Source organism: Dipteris shenzhenensis, chromosome 8 (genome assembly GCF_047967505.1).
Source record: "Dipteris shenzhenensis isolate YYH24624 ecotype China chromosome 8, Dip_SZ_1.0, whole genome shotgun sequence".
NCBI lineage: Eukaryota > Viridiplantae > Streptophyta > Polypodiopsida > Gleicheniales > Dipteridaceae > Dipteris > Dipteris shenzhenensis.
Genome location: NC_141603.1, coordinates 1,165,422 through 1,183,341, shown reverse-complemented (window position 1 = coordinate 1,183,341; position 17,920 = coordinate 1,165,422). Strand labels below are relative to the sequence as shown.

At 45.9% G+C, this 17,920-nt stretch overlaps 1 protein-coding gene across 1 annotated transcript in view; it reads right to left on the bottom strand.

Moving 5' to 3' along the window:
- The window catches only part of LOC147898932 (xylose isomerase family protein), a 131,554-nt gene that overhangs the window by 57,522 nt on the left and 56,112 nt on the right, over positions 1–17,920 (bottom strand). The window contains exons 9-15 of the mRNA XM_087377898.1: positions 14,871–14,972; positions 14,490–14,541; positions 14,324–14,369; positions 14,127–14,182; positions 13,977–14,028; positions 3,437–3,516; positions 3,279–3,349 (exon numbers count right to left, since the gene is read on the bottom strand). Of these exons, the coding sequence (XP_087234024.1) occupies positions 3,279–3,349; positions 3,437–3,516; positions 13,977–14,028; positions 14,127–14,182; positions 14,324–14,369; positions 14,490–14,541; positions 14,871–14,972 (459 nt within the window). The remainder of the gene's footprint in view (positions 1–3,278; positions 3,350–3,436; positions 3,517–13,976; positions 14,029–14,126; positions 14,183–14,323; positions 14,370–14,489; positions 14,542–14,870; positions 14,973–17,920) is intronic.

The window sequence follows — 17,920 nt, the reverse complement described above, 5'->3', positions numbered from 1 at the left end:
TTAGCAAAGCTTTTTAATGAAGCTGTTTGTTTAGAGTTTCCACACACTTGGACCATTAACACTATCTCACCCATCCACAAGGCAGGGGATCCCATGAGCCCGGAGAACTACAGGACCATTATGATTGGAAATGTCATGTCCAAGATTTATGCATCAATACTTGACTCCGAGGTTAGCAGACTTGCAGAGTGTCGAGGACTTAGAGCAGCAGGACAGGCTGGATTCCAGCGTGATCATGAAACCATCGACCACATTCTCACGCTCAAATGTATCATCGAGGAGGCGAGGTCACGGAAGCAGATGGTTTATTGTTGCTTTGTGGATTTCCGTAAGGCATTTGACACGGTTCGGAGAGCCTGCATCATACAGCACCTATAAGACTTGGGTTATGACCAAGAGATCATTTGGGCTGTCATGGCACTTTACAAGAGAGTTTCAGGCAGAGTTCGGGCAAGATCCAGGTGGACAGACGAGATCATGAGCACCATCGAGGTCAAACAAGGGTGTCCTTTGTCACCTACCTTGTTTGGCCTCTACATTGACGAGAGCTTGAGACAGTGATGCAGACATAGGGGGGTGTAGGTTCCTCTCTTGCGGGCATGCTGATCCAAATATTGATAACGTGGCTCTCGTCTTTCTTGGCAAAGGGGCTCCAAAGACACCTAGACGCACTACAGTCCTTTTGTGAGTCTCATGATTTGAAGGTCAACCTGGGTAAAACCACGATCATGATCTTCAATACATCTCGAGCCATCACGCTTCAGGAGCAGTTCACATTTGACGGGTCACCTATTGAGATAGTTTCATCATACACTTATCTTGGGGTTATCTTTTTCGGACCCAGCTTCACTATGAGACCCGCTATGCAAGCACGCTTGAGCAGAGGGTATGCTTCATTGGCCAGACTAGAGAGGCAGAGGGGCTTCAGAGACACCTAGATGCACTACAGTCCTTTTCCGAGTCTCATGATTTGAAGGTCAACCTAGGTAAAACCAAGGTCATGATCTTCAATACATCTCGAGCCATCATGCATCAGGAGCAATTCACATTTCAGGGGTCACCTGTTGAGATAGTTTCATCATACACTTATCTTGGGGTTATCTTCTCCAGACCCAGCTTCACTATGAGGCCCGCGATGCAGGCACGCTTGAGCAGAGGATATGCTTCATTGGCCAGACTAGAGAGGGAGTGCTTCCGCTTGCACTTTTAGGATCCACGCACTATAGGGATTGCTTTTTGACTCCTTGGTTCACCCAGCAGGGATGTAAGGCAGCCCTTGTTGGGGGCCAGACTTGTCAGATACAAAGTGGGCCCGTGTGGAGCGGCTACAGGTTCTCATGTTATCACGGATGATTCGTAGTAAGCCATCCGTTCCTCACCAGATCATTCAGGTTGAGTTTGGGTCACCCCCTTTACAGCTAGATGCTGCATTTCAGGTCATCACGTATCTGTACCGAGTTAGGAAATATGGGGATTACACCTCGGGGCGTAGCACACTACCATGGATAGCTCTATCCTCTTCTATGGCACTTGCAGCAGCAGGAGACCAGAGGTGCTGGTATGCACGTACAGAGAGATGGTTTGAGCGACTGGGGCTCCACATGGATAGACTACCTCCCTTCCAGTACATCATGGATGCTCCGTTTTCTCCCCTCCTATCACATGAGGTCAACCTGGTTATCCGTGAGGATCTACTACAGCTACACACATTTCGGACCTGGTTAGGACCGAGTGAACTCCCAATGAAGCTTAGCTTCTACAAATATCACTTCTTAATATCACAGCGGAGTGTTTCATTGATCCACCACGATACACGCAAATTCGCCTACCCCACTCGCTGAGGATCTCTCTTGGGCAGTTCCAAGTCTCTTCACACAGACTTTGCATCGAGAGTGGCAAAGCAGAGCGACTATCCAAGGAGAGGCGCATATGCACACTGTGTGACATGCAGGAGCTTGAGACAAAGGAGCATTTCATCTTCAGGTGTCCTGTGTACTATAAGATCCGAGGGCGTTTCCACTGCCTCTTCAGGGATAGTTATGGGATTTTGGCCCGTTTCCTCTCCTACCCCAATCAGCGGTGTTTGGCAGGTTTCATTCATGAGGCACTTAGACACCGCGAGAGGATACTCCGAGCACGGAGACAGGAGCAGACTTCTTCCTCGGCTGATCCCTCTCAGAGCTCTATCACGAACTTCTTTCAGCTAGATCACATGGACCCCCACGAGACGAGGCCTCGACATGACCGTGACCCAGAGCCTGTGACCCGACAGCTCAGACAGAGGGTCGACACACAGATCACACTTAGGGACATCCCCTCCTCGTTTAGAGTCAGAGTCTTACCGACGGGGGTCATAGTAGCCCTAGTCAGACGTAGAGGTACAACCAGGAGACGTGCCAGGACCGTACCTCTGGGTAGCCGACAACACTCTATTGCCGACTTCATGCCTCCACTACCTCATCCATCCTGATATCTTGCTGCTGCCGATGATGATGATGATATTGATGATGATGCTGAGATTGATATATAGTCGACCGTTGACATCACTATGTTGTACTTAGGACTTAGTACTGCCATTCTGCATTTTTGCATTTTGCATTGGTATGGATGCTCGTTTAGTAGCTCCACTACCACAGCTTGTTGTATCAGGATTTTCACAGTCTCATAGACCCATCGGTCTTCCGAAGACTTTAATAAACTTTCTTTCTTTCTTTCTCTCTCTCTCTCTCTCACACAACTGATCCACTTCCAATACCAGGTCTGCATTGGGCTCTACTTGATGGAGATGCGACGACTCAGGGAGATAACTACTACGACATATCAGAGAGCAGGAGGATGAGACCACCGCACCACAGCCATAATTAACACAAATGAAAACTCTTTAATTATGATCAGATAAATGGTCAACTGTACTTTGACTTAGGATATTTACATTGTGGTGACACCACTCCAACCATTACACTATCCCGAAGCATCCTCAGAAAGAAGAACTGAAGCCATGTCAATGTCAACTTTTGTGGTAAATTAAACCTACATTAATTATGAACCTCAGTCGCAAGGCTTGTGTAACACAACATCTATTGCGTTCTTCAAGAGATGTATAGAAAATGCAAGCCATACAAAGCTGAAAGAATATATTTTCTCGTAATATTGTCAACAGCATTGTGATTAAATTTTTCTAAGCGTGGAAAACCAGAGAACCTGTCAAAACAAAAACCACGATTGGTTGTTAAATATGATTGGCCAGAAGCAGTTGAAGGGTCAGTCATCATACTCACATTCTTTATTACAGTTAGCATGACTGATGTTGCCTGTGCAACGTCAACAAGGAACTGATCTGTATCCCACCCTGCAAATTCAGCAAGATAAGGTTCTCTCAATACCAAGTAAAATGAGGGAATGTTGAAAAGACAAATGTCAGAAAGCAGAAAGGAACCTGTTTGAGCATCCCCTGTATTGGCATCAATGCTTCCAAGCATCCCGTGGACTCTTGCCATTTCAAGCTCATGTTCACAACTGCCAAATCAGAACAAGTCTAATCAAGGACTAACAGAATTTCCATTGCACCATTGCCATGAAGAAGATCCATCCTGTACAGCATATGTATTGCCAAGCCTGATGCATGTATCTCGCTTTAATTTGCATTCAGAAACAGTATCCAATGTCAAAAAATTGAAGTATTCCTTCCCATAGCATTTCGACACATGACCTCACTCAAATTCATTTGGGGGCAGAAAGCGGTAGCTCAAGCATTTCTCTCTCTCTATGTTAGAGCGTCAAGTAGCGATCCCATATTTCGAAGTTATGAGTAAACTATCAGCACACACCCCGCCCATCTCTTCCCTTTTCCATTAGCTCAACTTCCCATTGTCCGTCTCCCTCTACCCCAACCTCCTTCTGTTTCACACTACAGCAGACCACACTGGGCTTCTGCTAAATCCTCTCCAACTCCTCACCTCTATTAGCCTCGCTACCTATTCGCTGCCAATTCCTGCCTTCTAGCCTCTCCCTTTTCAATCAACCTTAGCAACCTCCCACCACACATCCCATCTGCTGCATGCTCCCCCCCCCCCGCCCCCCCCCAACACACACACACACACTCAACTCTTTCACACTTTCCAAATCCCTTTCTCTCACACGCACGCACATGCGCAACCACGTACACACACGTGTACGCATGCACGCACAAGCTCTCTCTCTCTCTCTCTCTCTCTCTCTCTCTCTCTCTCTCTCATGGAGGTGCACAGTATACGAGCCCGTGAGGTAGAGCTGGCTCACTTCGCACAAAAGCAGGCCTGCTTCACCCAAGATCAAGCATGTGTTATACAAGAGCAGGATGGGCTCATGCAGGGGCTCACACAGGACATTTCACAGCTCCAAATGGAGGTCACCGCCTTACATACAGTCCCCAGAAGTACACCAATGGTGAAGGCACGACGCAAGTATGTTACGAGTCTCAACTGATACGCGGGACCTAGTCACTTCTTATGGACATGCACTGTTGGATTTGGGCAAGATACACGATCTCATTATCTACAATGGTCTCAACCGATGACCCTCCTCATACGTGGGACCTGGTCACTAATACGCGGGACCTGGTCACTTCTTATGGACATGCACTACTGGATTTGGGCAAGATACACGATCTCATTATCTACAATGGTCTCAGCCGATGACCCTCCTCGTGGTTTCACTTGTTTCCCACATGGGGCCCGGGGGGGCTCCAGCATAGTCAACTGCATCATGGGATCGCATGCCTTCGTTTCTTGTATCACTAATTTCACCGTTGCATCACCTCCTTCAGGAGCAGACCGCATGTACCTCTTCTCCCGCATCTCTACTCCCCGTCTCACAGTACCACATACACTATCGATCACTCATACCACTTATCTTGACATACATTTCGACCGTAGTCTTTCACCTAGTCACTCTCTCCGACTCTATACACTCCTTCCATATATCGATTTTATACCTCTTCTAGAGGACCGCACAGCTTTGATCACTCGTTCAATCTACGAGCCTACACTTCATGCCTTTCCCTACGCTACTCGCTCCACTCGTCCACCACCTCTTGGGACCATCCCCTACAATAGCTAATACGATGATGAGTGTAAAGCTCTGCACCGTCAACTCAGATTCGAGACCCAACGAGACCTTCCGAATGAATTAGAGACGATGTGTGATTATCAGCAATTGGTGCGCCGGAAGAAGCAGGCGTTTATCTGCCATAATGAGAAGTTACTAAACGTCCTGTTTAGTAACAACTCCAAGGAATCTTGGCGGGAATTCCTTCAGATGTGGTCCCTCACCCCTCACAGATACTCAAGTTTGGCACACTTATGTACACATATTATAGTATGACATTCCACTCCAGCCCCCGCTTCTGACCTCTCACGCTCACATCGGCCCACCTCCTACACTCTCTTCACTAAGGGTGACGTTAAGGACGCCGTGATGAAGCTTCATAATGGACGAGCGAAAGAGCATGAGGGTTTATGCACTGAATTCAATGCATACAGGATTAATATTCTAGCCCCGATCTTAGCGAATCTCTTTAATGAATCTATTTGCCTTAGCTTTCCACGCACTTGGACCCTTAACACCCTATTCACGAGGTAGGGGATCCCATGAACCTGGAGAACTACAGGACCATCATGATCTAACATGTCATGTCCAAGATCTACACATCAATACTTGATACCAAGGTCAGTCGATTCACGGAGATGCAAGGGCTCAGAGCAGAGGGCCCTCAACCACACTTGGAAGAACTTCATACTTTCTGCAAGACACATGCTTGAAGGTTAAGCTTGGTAATACCAAGGTCATGATCTTCAATACATCCTGGGCAGCCATGCACAAAGAGCAATTCACACTAGATGGATTATTGATGGAGATTATTGCATCCGATACTTGGGGATTCTTTTCTGTGGCCCGAATTTCAGTCTTGCATTCATGAGGCCGTCTGTAAACAATCCATTCCGAATCTACATAAGAATTTCAATAGCTCAAATGGAGAATCTTTGATTGCTGCAGGGTGAGACACACACGGACACCACATTAGGGCCCAGAACCAATAGCTTGGTATTTCTTGAGTAGACCTGAGTACAATATTGTATGGCTGGAGCTGAGCAGCAAAAACCATGGAACTGCATACAAGGGTGGGAGAAGGAAAGCAGTACTCCAATTCGCATCTGCTAGTCCCAGTACTTTCTAAACTAATTATTAGTTACATGCCATAAATAGGTAACATCTAGGGGCTCCAGGTTTGTGGTCACACACAAAGGTAAGTTAGCTTGCAAAAATTTGGAATGATCCTAGAAGAAGCGATCTGTTCACATGTGCGCATACACACACGCACGCACGCAAGCACAGGTGTGCACATGGACACACACACTCACTCACAATGAGGATAAAAAAGGAAAAACATAGCATCAAATCATTCTAGCTTGAATATGGTATGTAGAAAAAAAATGGAGAAACGAATTACAAAATATGCCCGTCGAGTTTGTATCACCGGGGTGTGAAGAATCAGACCCCACCCTAAGAATTTTTGCTTACTGTCTACTCAATAGTTAACCATGGTCAACCCTCTTGACTGAGTCAAGTCTCTTGGCCAAAGCCAAGTCTCTTTGGCCTTTTGTCAATGCTTTGGCCAAAGTCAAATGAAAAAATAAAATCTTTCTCTTTGATTGTGGTAAAACGTAAAGTAAAAACTCGTTGATTTCTTGGGATATTACAAATCGGTGAAATTCCAATCAGTTGACGTCGACTGAATAGCCTCCATGTAAAGATTTAACACTTTTGGATAACCGGAAAGAAGATTCTCATCCATCCATTTGACATTCAATGCCAAATAATTCTTGAATTCCACAAGGTAGGTAACCTTGGCCCTGGGTCCTTGCTTAGCACTATAGTGCACAATCTGCTCAGGTTGAAGAATATCCTCTTCCAAAATTGGATATGTAGGTTCCGGCCCTTGATATGAATCACATGAAAGGCATTGTGAATGTTCCAGTCCTCAAGCAATTCCAACCTGTATGCTACCTCATTGATGTCCTCGGTGACCCGGAAGGGCCCATAATACTTGGTAGACAGCTTAGGATAAACTTTTTCTTTGCCTTTGTCAAATTTTGAAAGCACCCAATCACCAGCTTTGAGGTCTAGCTTGCATTTGTGTTTATCCGCAGCTCGTTTATGCTTGTCCTGATATCTTTCAATGGTTGTCTGGACTTGGCTGAATGCTGTTTCAAGAATTCTGACATCCTCATCTGCTACAAAGATCTCATCCTTTGTCTTCAAGATAGGTGGTAAGAGTACCTTTCCATAAATTACCTCAAATGGGGCTTTTCTTGTGGAGCTATATACAGTGTTGTTATACGCAAACTCCATTAATGGGAGATACTTCTCCAATCCCGATCTCCGCTCAGCCACATGGCATTTCAAAAGAACAAGAGCAATGGAATTTGCTATCTCACTTTGACCATCTCTCTAAAAATGGAAAGAAGAAGAAAAAATTTCAGTTTCATGCCCATGTTGTCAAATATTGCTCTCTTAAAGAGGCTGGTCATTCTGAGACCTGAATCACTAACAATTGACTTGTATTCCATGATGTCTAAAAGTCTGTGCCAAGCAAACTTAGCCATGTGATCTACTTTTATGGCCTTCCGCACAGGTATGAAATGTGCCTGCTTGCTAAATCTATCGATGATAGTCCATAGGTCTCAAGAAGACTTTAATACCATCATATCATCTCTCTCTCTCTCTCTCTCTCTCTCTCTCTCTCTCTCTCTCTCTCTCTCTCTCTTGTTGCGCCGTGTCAGAGAGCAAGAGGAGACAGTGACACATGAGGCCGAGCTAGATCGAGCCCAGCAACATGACACATGAGGCCGGGCTAGATTGAGCCCAGCGACATGTCACAGATGTCTACACATTTGAGTCTGCCCTAGACATAGTGGAGTGGAGGAGGAGATAGATGATATGAGGGCTGAGTGGGTCGGCAGAATGAGGCGAAATGCAGAGACGGACTAGGGCAAGTACAATGGAGGTTCATCCCATCACGGTTGTTGTTTTTTGTTTGGGGGGGGGGGCCAATCAGAGGTGTCACTATCAACATGGCTTGCCGGATACAAAGATCACGAAGACCACGCCCCCTGCCGCCGAGAGAGACGAGTCAACAAACATAGATACGAGACATTTTCACAGCTCATAGGAGAGCCACCATGGCACCGGGCTATGTATCTTGACTCTGACTCTGAGTATGGATACTAGTTTTCGGTTTCTTGTATTTTGAGTTTGGTTTTAGCACAATACTCTGCAAAGGGCCTTGGTGAGCCCTTTGCTTCAGCCCACAGCAGCTTGTATGGGTTACCTTTGTGATTGTACTTTGTCTCATAGGCCCGCGAGGCCTCCCAAAAGACTACTCTCTCTTTCTCTCTCTCTCTCTCTCTCTCTCTCTCTCTCTCAGATTGAGGAGCGACGAGTTCTTCTGCAGCAGCGGGATGTTGCCTGCAAGGAGGGGAAATGGGTCGTGGTCCGAGATGGTAGAAACCATTGCGTGTACCAATACTTTTCCCTCCCCCTCATTTGCAAGCTGCAAATATTTGCCTTACCTCTTTGGTGTAACCATACTGCCGAGTGCGGCCGAGATAGGTTTCAATATGGAAAAAGGCATCTATGAAGGAGTCAACACCTCCAAAGAAGAAACTGTTCATGAAGTGATACAAACGAAAGCCCCAGAGTGAATAACATGGACTCAGAGAAAGCCCTCTATTAATCGGGAGTAAATCTTGTCATGGCTGGTGCATGACCCGAGCTCTATGTGGGCTCGACTAGAATCCCATCAAGAGTCTTGATGTCTATGGAACATATCAGAGATCTGTCGCTGTACTTGGGGGCGACATGATGTTGCATGACGTTGAGAGGCTACTATGACAGTACCCCGAATGCATTGGGTGCTTGGGGGCCTGTATCCAACCTCCTCCTAACCTAATGTGTCTGAAAGTCGGGTCGCGGTTGCAGGGTTACTTCTTCTCTTGTGGTCTTCTGTTGTCTAAGGATGTGTGGTGTAGTATGTCTCATGATCTTGGACTTGAGTCGAGTGACCTTGTGTACAAAGTGTGCAACACACTGTTGATCTAGGAAGTCAACGACTTAACTCATGTCAGTATACCCACCAGTGAAAAGACAATGGGTACATCCCTCGGATCTCAGTATATCGTGGGCATCGCAACAAGGCATGCTCTTCGGTCTCCACATCCTATGTGTTATATGCATAGATCTCTACTTTTCATGTGGCTGCGATCTCGCGCCTTGCCTTGATTTGGAGTCTTTGAGTTTGTTGCGTTGCATGAGGGAGGTGGATCTGTAAGTATCGCGGTACCATCATCATTAGGATGAAGGAAAATGCTCTTTGTAGAACACCATCTTAGTGGCATGCGGGTGCTGGGGGGGATGCGGCTAGAGACTGGACGATCAATGTCACTCGATGGGAAGAACTCTGTGATCCTGCTCTGAGAGGTGTCCGATGATGTGACCAAGCCCCGTCGCCTAAGTAAGTACTCTCTATGTCGGATTCCCTTGTGAATGAAGGCCGCGAGGCATCTCTGATCTGGATAGGCGAGGAATCTCGAAAGGAGCCCGGAGCCGTCTCTGAAGAGGCAGTGGTAGCGACCTCGGATCTCGTAGTACACTGGGCAACTGAAAATAAAATGCTCCTCCAAGTCAACCTCCTGACAGTCGCACAGTATGCATAAGCGATGCTCCCTAGGAATCCCCTCTGCTCTGCCGCTCTCTATGCGGAGGCGGTGTGATGATACCCAAAACTGTCCGATGGAGATCCGTAGTGAGTGAGGCATATGAAGCTCAATGTACCCCGGTGGTGTGATGAATCCCTCCTCCGAAATGCGAAGAAAGTAATCTCTATAGAAACTCGGCTTCACTGGAAGCTCCCTCGGCTCCAACCAGGTCCTAAAGGTGTGTAGCTGCAGGAGATCCTCTCGAATGACCTGGTTGGTATGTGGCCCAATCGGGATGGTGGGTGGGAGTACCGGAGGGGCATCTAAATTGTACTGAAAAGGAGGTATCTTATCGATGTGGAACCCTAGTCTCACAAACCATCTGTGAGTCCGTGCATACCAGCATCGCTCGTCTCCCTCTGCTGCCAACCTCATGGAGGAATCAATGTGCAGTCCCCATATGATCTAACCCGGTGTAGATATGTGATGATCTGAAAGGCTGCATCTAGCTGGAGTGGAGAAGCACCAAACTCGGCCTGAATGATGTGATGTGGTACAGACGGTTTCCCCCGGATCATCTGTGAGAGCATGAGGATCTGCAAGCACTCCACCCGTGTCCACTCTATCTCTGACATGTCAAGCCCCCAACAAGGGCTGCCATACATACCGGCTGGTCGGACCAAGGAGTCAAAGAGAAGAGCCTTTGTCCGAGGGTCCTGGAAGTGGGAGTGAAAGCAATGTCTCTCTAGCCGAGCCAGTGAGATGTATCCCCTGCTCAGTCTGGCCTGCATCGCTGGTCTCATCGTGAAGATCGGGCCGGAGAAGATGACCCCCAAGTAAGTGTATGACCCAAAGTAAAAGCAAATTGTTTCCGTTGCATGTTTGCTCGAGAGGTGTTAAAGATCATGACCTTGGTCTTGCCAAGGTTGACCTCCAAATCATGGGATAAACAAAAAGCCTGTAGTGCATCCAGGTGTCGCTGGAGTCCCTCGGGTGTGGACAACAAGAGTGCCACGTCATCTGCATAAAGAAGAATCCTGATGATGATCCCGGCAAGTGAGCAACCGGTCCCTACGAACGTCCCCATGAAAGTCTCAAGCTCATCGATGTAGAGGCCAAACAGGGTCGATGATAAGGGACAACCCTGTTTGACCCCTATGGTACTCAGGATCTCATCTGTCCAACCTGCACCTGTACGAACTCGGCCTGAGACTCTCTCATACAGTGCCATGACTGCCCAGATGATCTCCTGATCAAATCCCAGTGTCTGTAGGCGTGTGATAAGACGAGCTCGAGGTAGTGTGTCAAAGGCTTTGCGGAAATCCACAAAGCAACAGTATACCCTCTCCTTCCGTGATCTAGCCTCCTCAACGACACTCCTGAGTGTGAGTATGTGATCCATAGTCCCATGGTCTCGCCTGAAACCGGCCTGACCCTCTGCTCTGAGCCCTCTCATCTCTGCGAACAGGCTGACTGATGCATCCAATACAGGTGCATAGATCTTGGACATCACATGTCCAATCATGATAGTCCTGTAGTTACTCGGGTCCATGGGATCCCCTACTTTGTGGATGGGGGTGATGGTGTTGAGTGTCCAAGTGCGGGGGAAGCCAAGGCAAACAGCGTCATTGAATAGCTTTGCTAGGATCAGGGCTAACGTGTCGATCCCATATGCGATAAACTCAGTGCATAGCCCCTCGTGATCCTTAGCTCGACCATTGTGCAGTTTCAATGTCGCATCCTTGACTCCCCCTCTGGTGAACAAGGTGCAAGTGGTGGGACGAGGTGTGTGTATGAGGTCTGGAGTGGGCTGGTGTGGAACATCATATAGATGGTGTGCATACGTGTGCCAGACTCTTGTATCGGTGAGGGGTGATGGGGACCTACGCTCAAGGAATCTCCGCCAAAAATCCTTAGAGTTGTTGCTGTACAAGATGTGCAGCAGCTCCTCCTCATTTTGACGAAGAAAAGCTTGCTTCTTCCGACGTACGAGACGTCGGTACTTGCGTACCGTGTCTGGTATGTTCGGGAGTTGACATCTGGTTTCAAGTCGGAGCTGTCGGCGATAAGCCTTGCACTCCGCATCGTACCAATTGTTGCAGGGTACAGAACCAAGAGGTGGTGGTCTAGTGGACCGTGTGGTGTGGGGAAAGATTTGGAGGGCAGCCTTGTGGAGTGTGCGACTAATCAAGGCAGCACGGTCCTCTATGAGTGGTATGTGATCGATGTAGGTTAGGAGTCTCTTTAGGCGTCCAGAGTAGGCCAGTGAGTGGCTGTGATCAAAGTGTATGTCGTGGTAGGTGTCGTGCTTCCTATGTGGTGTGTGTGGTGTGGCTAAGCATGGGGTGGCGATAGTGAACAATAGGTATGTGTAATCAGCTCCTAGAGAGAGAGGTGCTACGGTGAAGTCGGTGATACATGAAGTGAAGGTAGGGGATCCCATGATGTAATCTACTACACTAGTGCCCCCCCCGTGTGGAAAGCAAGTAAAACCACCTGAGGAAGGCCATAGGTCGAGCCCGTTGTAGATGATGAGATCATGCATCCTGCCCAAATCAAGGAGCGCGTGTCCATATGGTGTAACAGGCCCGTGTCGGTCCGATGAGGTCCTAGTCATACCTGCTCCGTCTAGGTCCATGTCTGGAAGCATGATAGAGTCGTCTTGGAAGTCCAGGAGTGGTGCCTGTCGCGTACTCGTCCTGGCGTTGAAGTCCCCAACGAGGAGAACTTCCCCACAGGCTGAAAGGTCTGGGATATCCTCATATGGAGATGTCTCACCCTCTTCTCGTGCCACTCTGGCGAAGTGGGATGTGTCTGGCGAGAAGTAGCACATTGCTATGAAAAGGTCACGGGTGTCTGTGCGTCGGATCCGGATCCACATGAATCAGGAGTGTGCGTCCTTCCTCTCAATGGAGATGGCTCCAACAAGGGAAGACTTGTACAATACTGCGACCCCGCTTGATCCTCGGACTCCTCCTGTATCCCTCGTCTCATCCCTGAAGGCTGACTCCCATGTGTAGCCACTGACTATCGGTAGTGGACGCTCTGGGCTCTGGTGTGTCTCCGTGTAAAAGACTATGTCTCGTCCTGTATAAGACTACGACTCGTGGCATGCCTAATGGCATTTCCCTCCATATCAATAATCCCTCGATGCCCCCTGCAATAACAAGGATCACCTTCCTGTGATTGAAGATGGCTAGGTGGCATCTCGAAACGCCACGTACAAAACGAGGGAGAAAGCATCACATTATGGACTGAGCACACAATGATATCTCCTCCCTCATTATTGTTAGTTGGCTCCTCCAGATGCCACCTAGCCACCAGCTGACTAGCTGAACTATCATCCATTGTGCAGCAAAGCCCATAGTTGCATTTTCTCAACAAACAGCCAAACAATTTCTAATCTACATGCACAGTTGGTCTCTCCATAACTCCCATGCAGTGTTATTTCCACACGCATTCAGTTATATCAAGCAATCATGGGCTTTATATCAGGATTTGCACCCATTTCACCATTATTACCCTGGAAACCATGCTTACTTGACTGATAGAAGAGTGTAATCGGGGACTGAGCCTTCTTCACAAAATATCATGTGAATTCGCCAAAAGAACGTGGAAGCATAACATATAACATTGATAAAACAGTATCCATTTGAGAAATAAAAACAGAGTAAAACATCATACAAAGGCATGGCTTTCATAGGGTACTTCATAATATCCTTGCAAGCCTTCAAAAAGCATTGAAATATATATAACTCCAAGGGAATATCATCATCACATCCTAGGTACTTTTTAGAAGGTTTTGTGTCCCTTGTGTTACATCTGAGAATACCCAAATATCATATTAGGGGTCCTTTGTTGTCCAGCTTTCCAATGTGTGAAATAGATATGCAGACCGTGCAGAAATGAGGTCCCCTCCCTGTTATTTCGCCCCTCAGGATTCCCCCACTAAACATCCCCACACATTTTGCAGCATTCATTTATTCATTCGAGAAACCTGTAAGTTAAACTCTTACTTATTTAAAACACTCGTGGAAATGAGGCCCCCTCTCTGTTACTCCGAATTTCCCCCACTGGGCAGTAAACATCCCCATACATTTTGCAGCATTCATTTATTCATTTGGGAAACCATGCAAGTTAAACTCTTACTTATGCAACACTCTGTGACTGGAAAGCCTTCCTCCTATCACTGAGAGGGCCAGTTTCCTAAAGCTTAAAGTTTAAGGTGAAAGCTTACAATACCTGTGCCCAGATAAAGTGGCATGGTTGCACTCAATATTTAGCTTGAACTCACCTGCATCCAATGATAAATATCATTCTATCAAAGAGTTCCCCTACAGTGAAAAACTGACACAAAAGTCACATCCACTTTGGGAACAAGCTTGTGCATACCTGCAAGATTGTGTCTTTCTAAGAAACCTGTGGTAGTTGCCACATCCCAGTCATACCTGTTAAAAGCATCCAAAGTAAGCCCTTCATGTAGCGTCTTTGTACAAAATGTAAAAAGAGGCAGCCAGAAGGTGTGCACAATAAAAGCAATGAGATCATCCTCTGATCTCATAGTGGGGGACATCCAGAGACTAAATTACTGGTGTTTTGTTGGCTCCTGAGGCTTCGGTTCTAACAACAAAGTCCCTGTGCACAAAAACACTCAGTAACTTTTTTAGGTTATTGCAATACAATCAAAGGCAGAAAAATCACCTCAAAACTCTAGAAATTTGATCGTATGTACCAATCTACAAAAAGTTAACTTACCATTAAAGCCTATTTTTTCTTTCCAAGAGACAGCTAGCTTTAGGAACATAGCCTGTGTGCAAGACAACATCACCAAAAGAACAAATATCTAAGAAAAACAAGACATGAAATATGGAAACCTACAGAACTTGCAAGATCAAATTCCCAACCAATCAAGCTATCATTTTGGTAAAATCAGAGCCTTCCATAAAATACCAAAAAGGCATCAATTGTGCAGGGAAAAAAGGCATCAATTGTGCAGGGATAAATTGAGGCTTCCCTTCCCCTTGCTTGCCACCACTTTTAATTGCAGAGTAGACCTTCAAACTTTATTCAGAAGCCAACAGATTGAAGCTATTATTGAAGAAAAATAGAATACAAAAGAGGGCCACAGAGAGAGACCATATTATCAAGCTCCTTTTTCAGATCTGTGTTGAGAAGAGTTTGATAGCCCTCCCTTCCACCCCAAAATACAAAATTTTCTCCCCCAAGTTCACGAGTAACCTATGGCAAACCAAACCACCAAGACAAGTCACAAATTGGTGTCATCCTATGATATATCACATACTTCTCAAAAGGAAACCATATAAGTTGAATTTACATAGCATAAATTTATTGCCATCGTTGCAATATGAAAAACAGACATGCACGGCCATGCACATGTACATTCAGTCAATTTCAGGATGCATGTATATAGGCCCTCGCACGCTAGCTTTTGGCTACAGATGTTTAAACAGGTTTGGTGTCAGGTATGCCATTTTGGACTTCATAACTTGGATCGATATGCATGCATGTGCATCTTTTGTTTCAGACTGGCTTCAAGATACAGGATCCATTTTTCTCAAACACAACAATAACATCAGATTGTCATCTTCTTAAAATATGTGCTTTCACAACCATCTTTCTACCTGTATGCTCATGTCTAAAAACACATGCCCAATTATTGAGCATATTGCTGATGAATAATGTTACGCTCAAGCTGAGGTAAAATAACTTTGGTCAGTCGGCATTCTCCCTTTAGAGGACCAACAGCTGTAAATAATCTGCATTGCGCTTTATGTATATGGTCAAAGGAACTCAACATCAGTGAGGGTGATTTGCGTGACTAGGTGGGTGTAAAGGCCTAGGTCTAGATGTTCCGAATTATGAATTGTACCTAGGGTCAAATGGTTTAAAGGAATCCCAAGAAGGGGTAAGAAGGAACATCTAAGTGTGGCCTTACAAAATGGACATGTGGCAATCTAGGCCCAGTAGGAAGTTTGGGAATTCTATAGAAAAAAAGAAAACTATGTGATCTGCGATCCTACGTGCGTTTTGGAAGAATATGGCTGGGAGGCTAATCTAACACAATCACCCATGATATTCCAATGCATAAAACATTTTGTGTTTGTTTATGTTTCATTTGGTATCAGAGTATGAAGCACACTAGAACATCCATCCTGGGTAGGTAGCAGCTTCGTTTGAAGTGAACTTGTGGATTATTCCATGATTCTGCTTTGGAAGTTGGAACGTGTGAAGAGAGCAATCGTAGAGTCTTAGGCCCCTTTTGCTTCTAGTCATTGAAAGTCAACAGGTCAAGATGTGTGTCGGCAAATTCTTTTGATGACAAACAAATTGTAGCACCAGTCATAAATTGGTGAATCTTCAAACCGTAGCATAAAGTTGTTATGCTCTGGCCAGTCCATCACACGCAGAGAAGGCTGAAATCCAAGTATTCCGTGACTGGGCAACCCAACAACAGGAACTAGTCCTTGTTTAGAACCAAGCCGCCTCAAATTAATTGTGGGATATAATATTCAATCGACAATACTTAGGTGGCAATACGTACGGAATAGCTATTAATAGGCCTCCTTATAGATCAAGTTTTACTGAAGAAGTTGAGCTGCGAAGGCAACTCGAAGAATACCTCAAGATAGGGCAGATTCAGCCCTCACCTTTCAAAAGAGGAAAGATGATACCTTTCATCTCTGTATAATGATATTACTATTAAGCACAGGTATCCGATGGCTCGGATTGATAATCTACTAGATGCATTACATGGAGCCATAATTTTCAGCAAGATATATCTTAAGAGTAGTTGCCATCATATCTAGATTAGAGCTAAGGACGTGCATAAAACTGCTTTTCAAAGCAGGTTTGAGCATTACGAGTTTTTGGTAATGCCATTTGGGCTTACCAATGCTCCAACTACATTCGACATGCTTATGAATGACTTATTACACCCATATATTGATTTGTTTATAGCAAAAGTATTGCTGAGCATCGTTCACACTTAAGAAAAGTCATTCAATATTTTAAGGAAAGTCAGTCTTTATGTGAATAGAAAGAAAACCGTGCTATGGATGGTGTGAAGCGCGTATCGGGGATTCATTGTACGCCTGATGGGGTGGAAATGGATCCGAAGAAAGTGGTTGCGATATTATGTGGCCCATTCCTCATAATCTCACTGCATTGTGATCATTATTAGGATTTGTCTAGTTTTATCGAAGGCATATCAAAGGATATTCTGAAATAGTATCAGCCTTTGAGTGAGCTGATCTCAAATAAAGTACGTTTTGTGTGGGGATAGAATCCATGAAGAGAGTTTCAACTCATTATTGGGAAAGGCCTGTAGTCTAGTGCTGAAAGTTGTTAATCCCCACCTAGAAACCAAAGCAAGTAGCATTGCGATAAGAGTGGTTCTTCTTCAAGAGGGAAGGCCACTAGCCTTTAAAAGCAAGAAGCTTTCTTTCTCTCAACGAAATTGGCCAACTCATGAACTAAAGTTGTACGCAATTATTCACGCTTTGAAAGCTTGGAGGCATTAGTTGTATGGTTCAAAGTTTTACGTGGATGTGGACCCTGATACTCTGAAGTATTTTTGTAAACAACCTAGCTTGAGTGGCCGCCGGCCATAATACATTCCCATCCTTATACGGACTATGCAAGTGCCCAAGTGGAGTATGGGTTCTATGGAATTGCACGCGGAATACTGGCTGTACGGATGCCCAGACTAGTACGACTACTAACTGTAGTCCAGCGTACGGATATAGATGTACAGGCAGACTCATGTGGATGGCACGGTTGGTTGCCAATGGGGCAGCCTAGAGAAGAGGCTCTTCTATTGGGAATAAGCTTGGTTCTGTGAATTCGGGCTGGTTATGAGTTCACACATGCTTCTTTGAGTTAGCTCTTGGTTGTGGGTTGTCTTGGAGAGACTTCGTTGGCACAGTGGTTCACAGTGGATGCTTGCAGGTTCAGGTTCTTGTTCGCGATGTTGCGGGTAAACCAGTTATGCTCTTACCCTTTGCTTGGGTATTTCAGTGAACCTGTGGACACCTGTGATAGTGAGGGTACTTGTATGCATGGGCTGGCAGCAACAAATCCAAGTTTTATGCAGGTGTTTGAAACGGATGCCTATTGTCTTTGGGGTGTGAAAGCATATCCTAGCAAGGTTATTGCTTGGGATACTA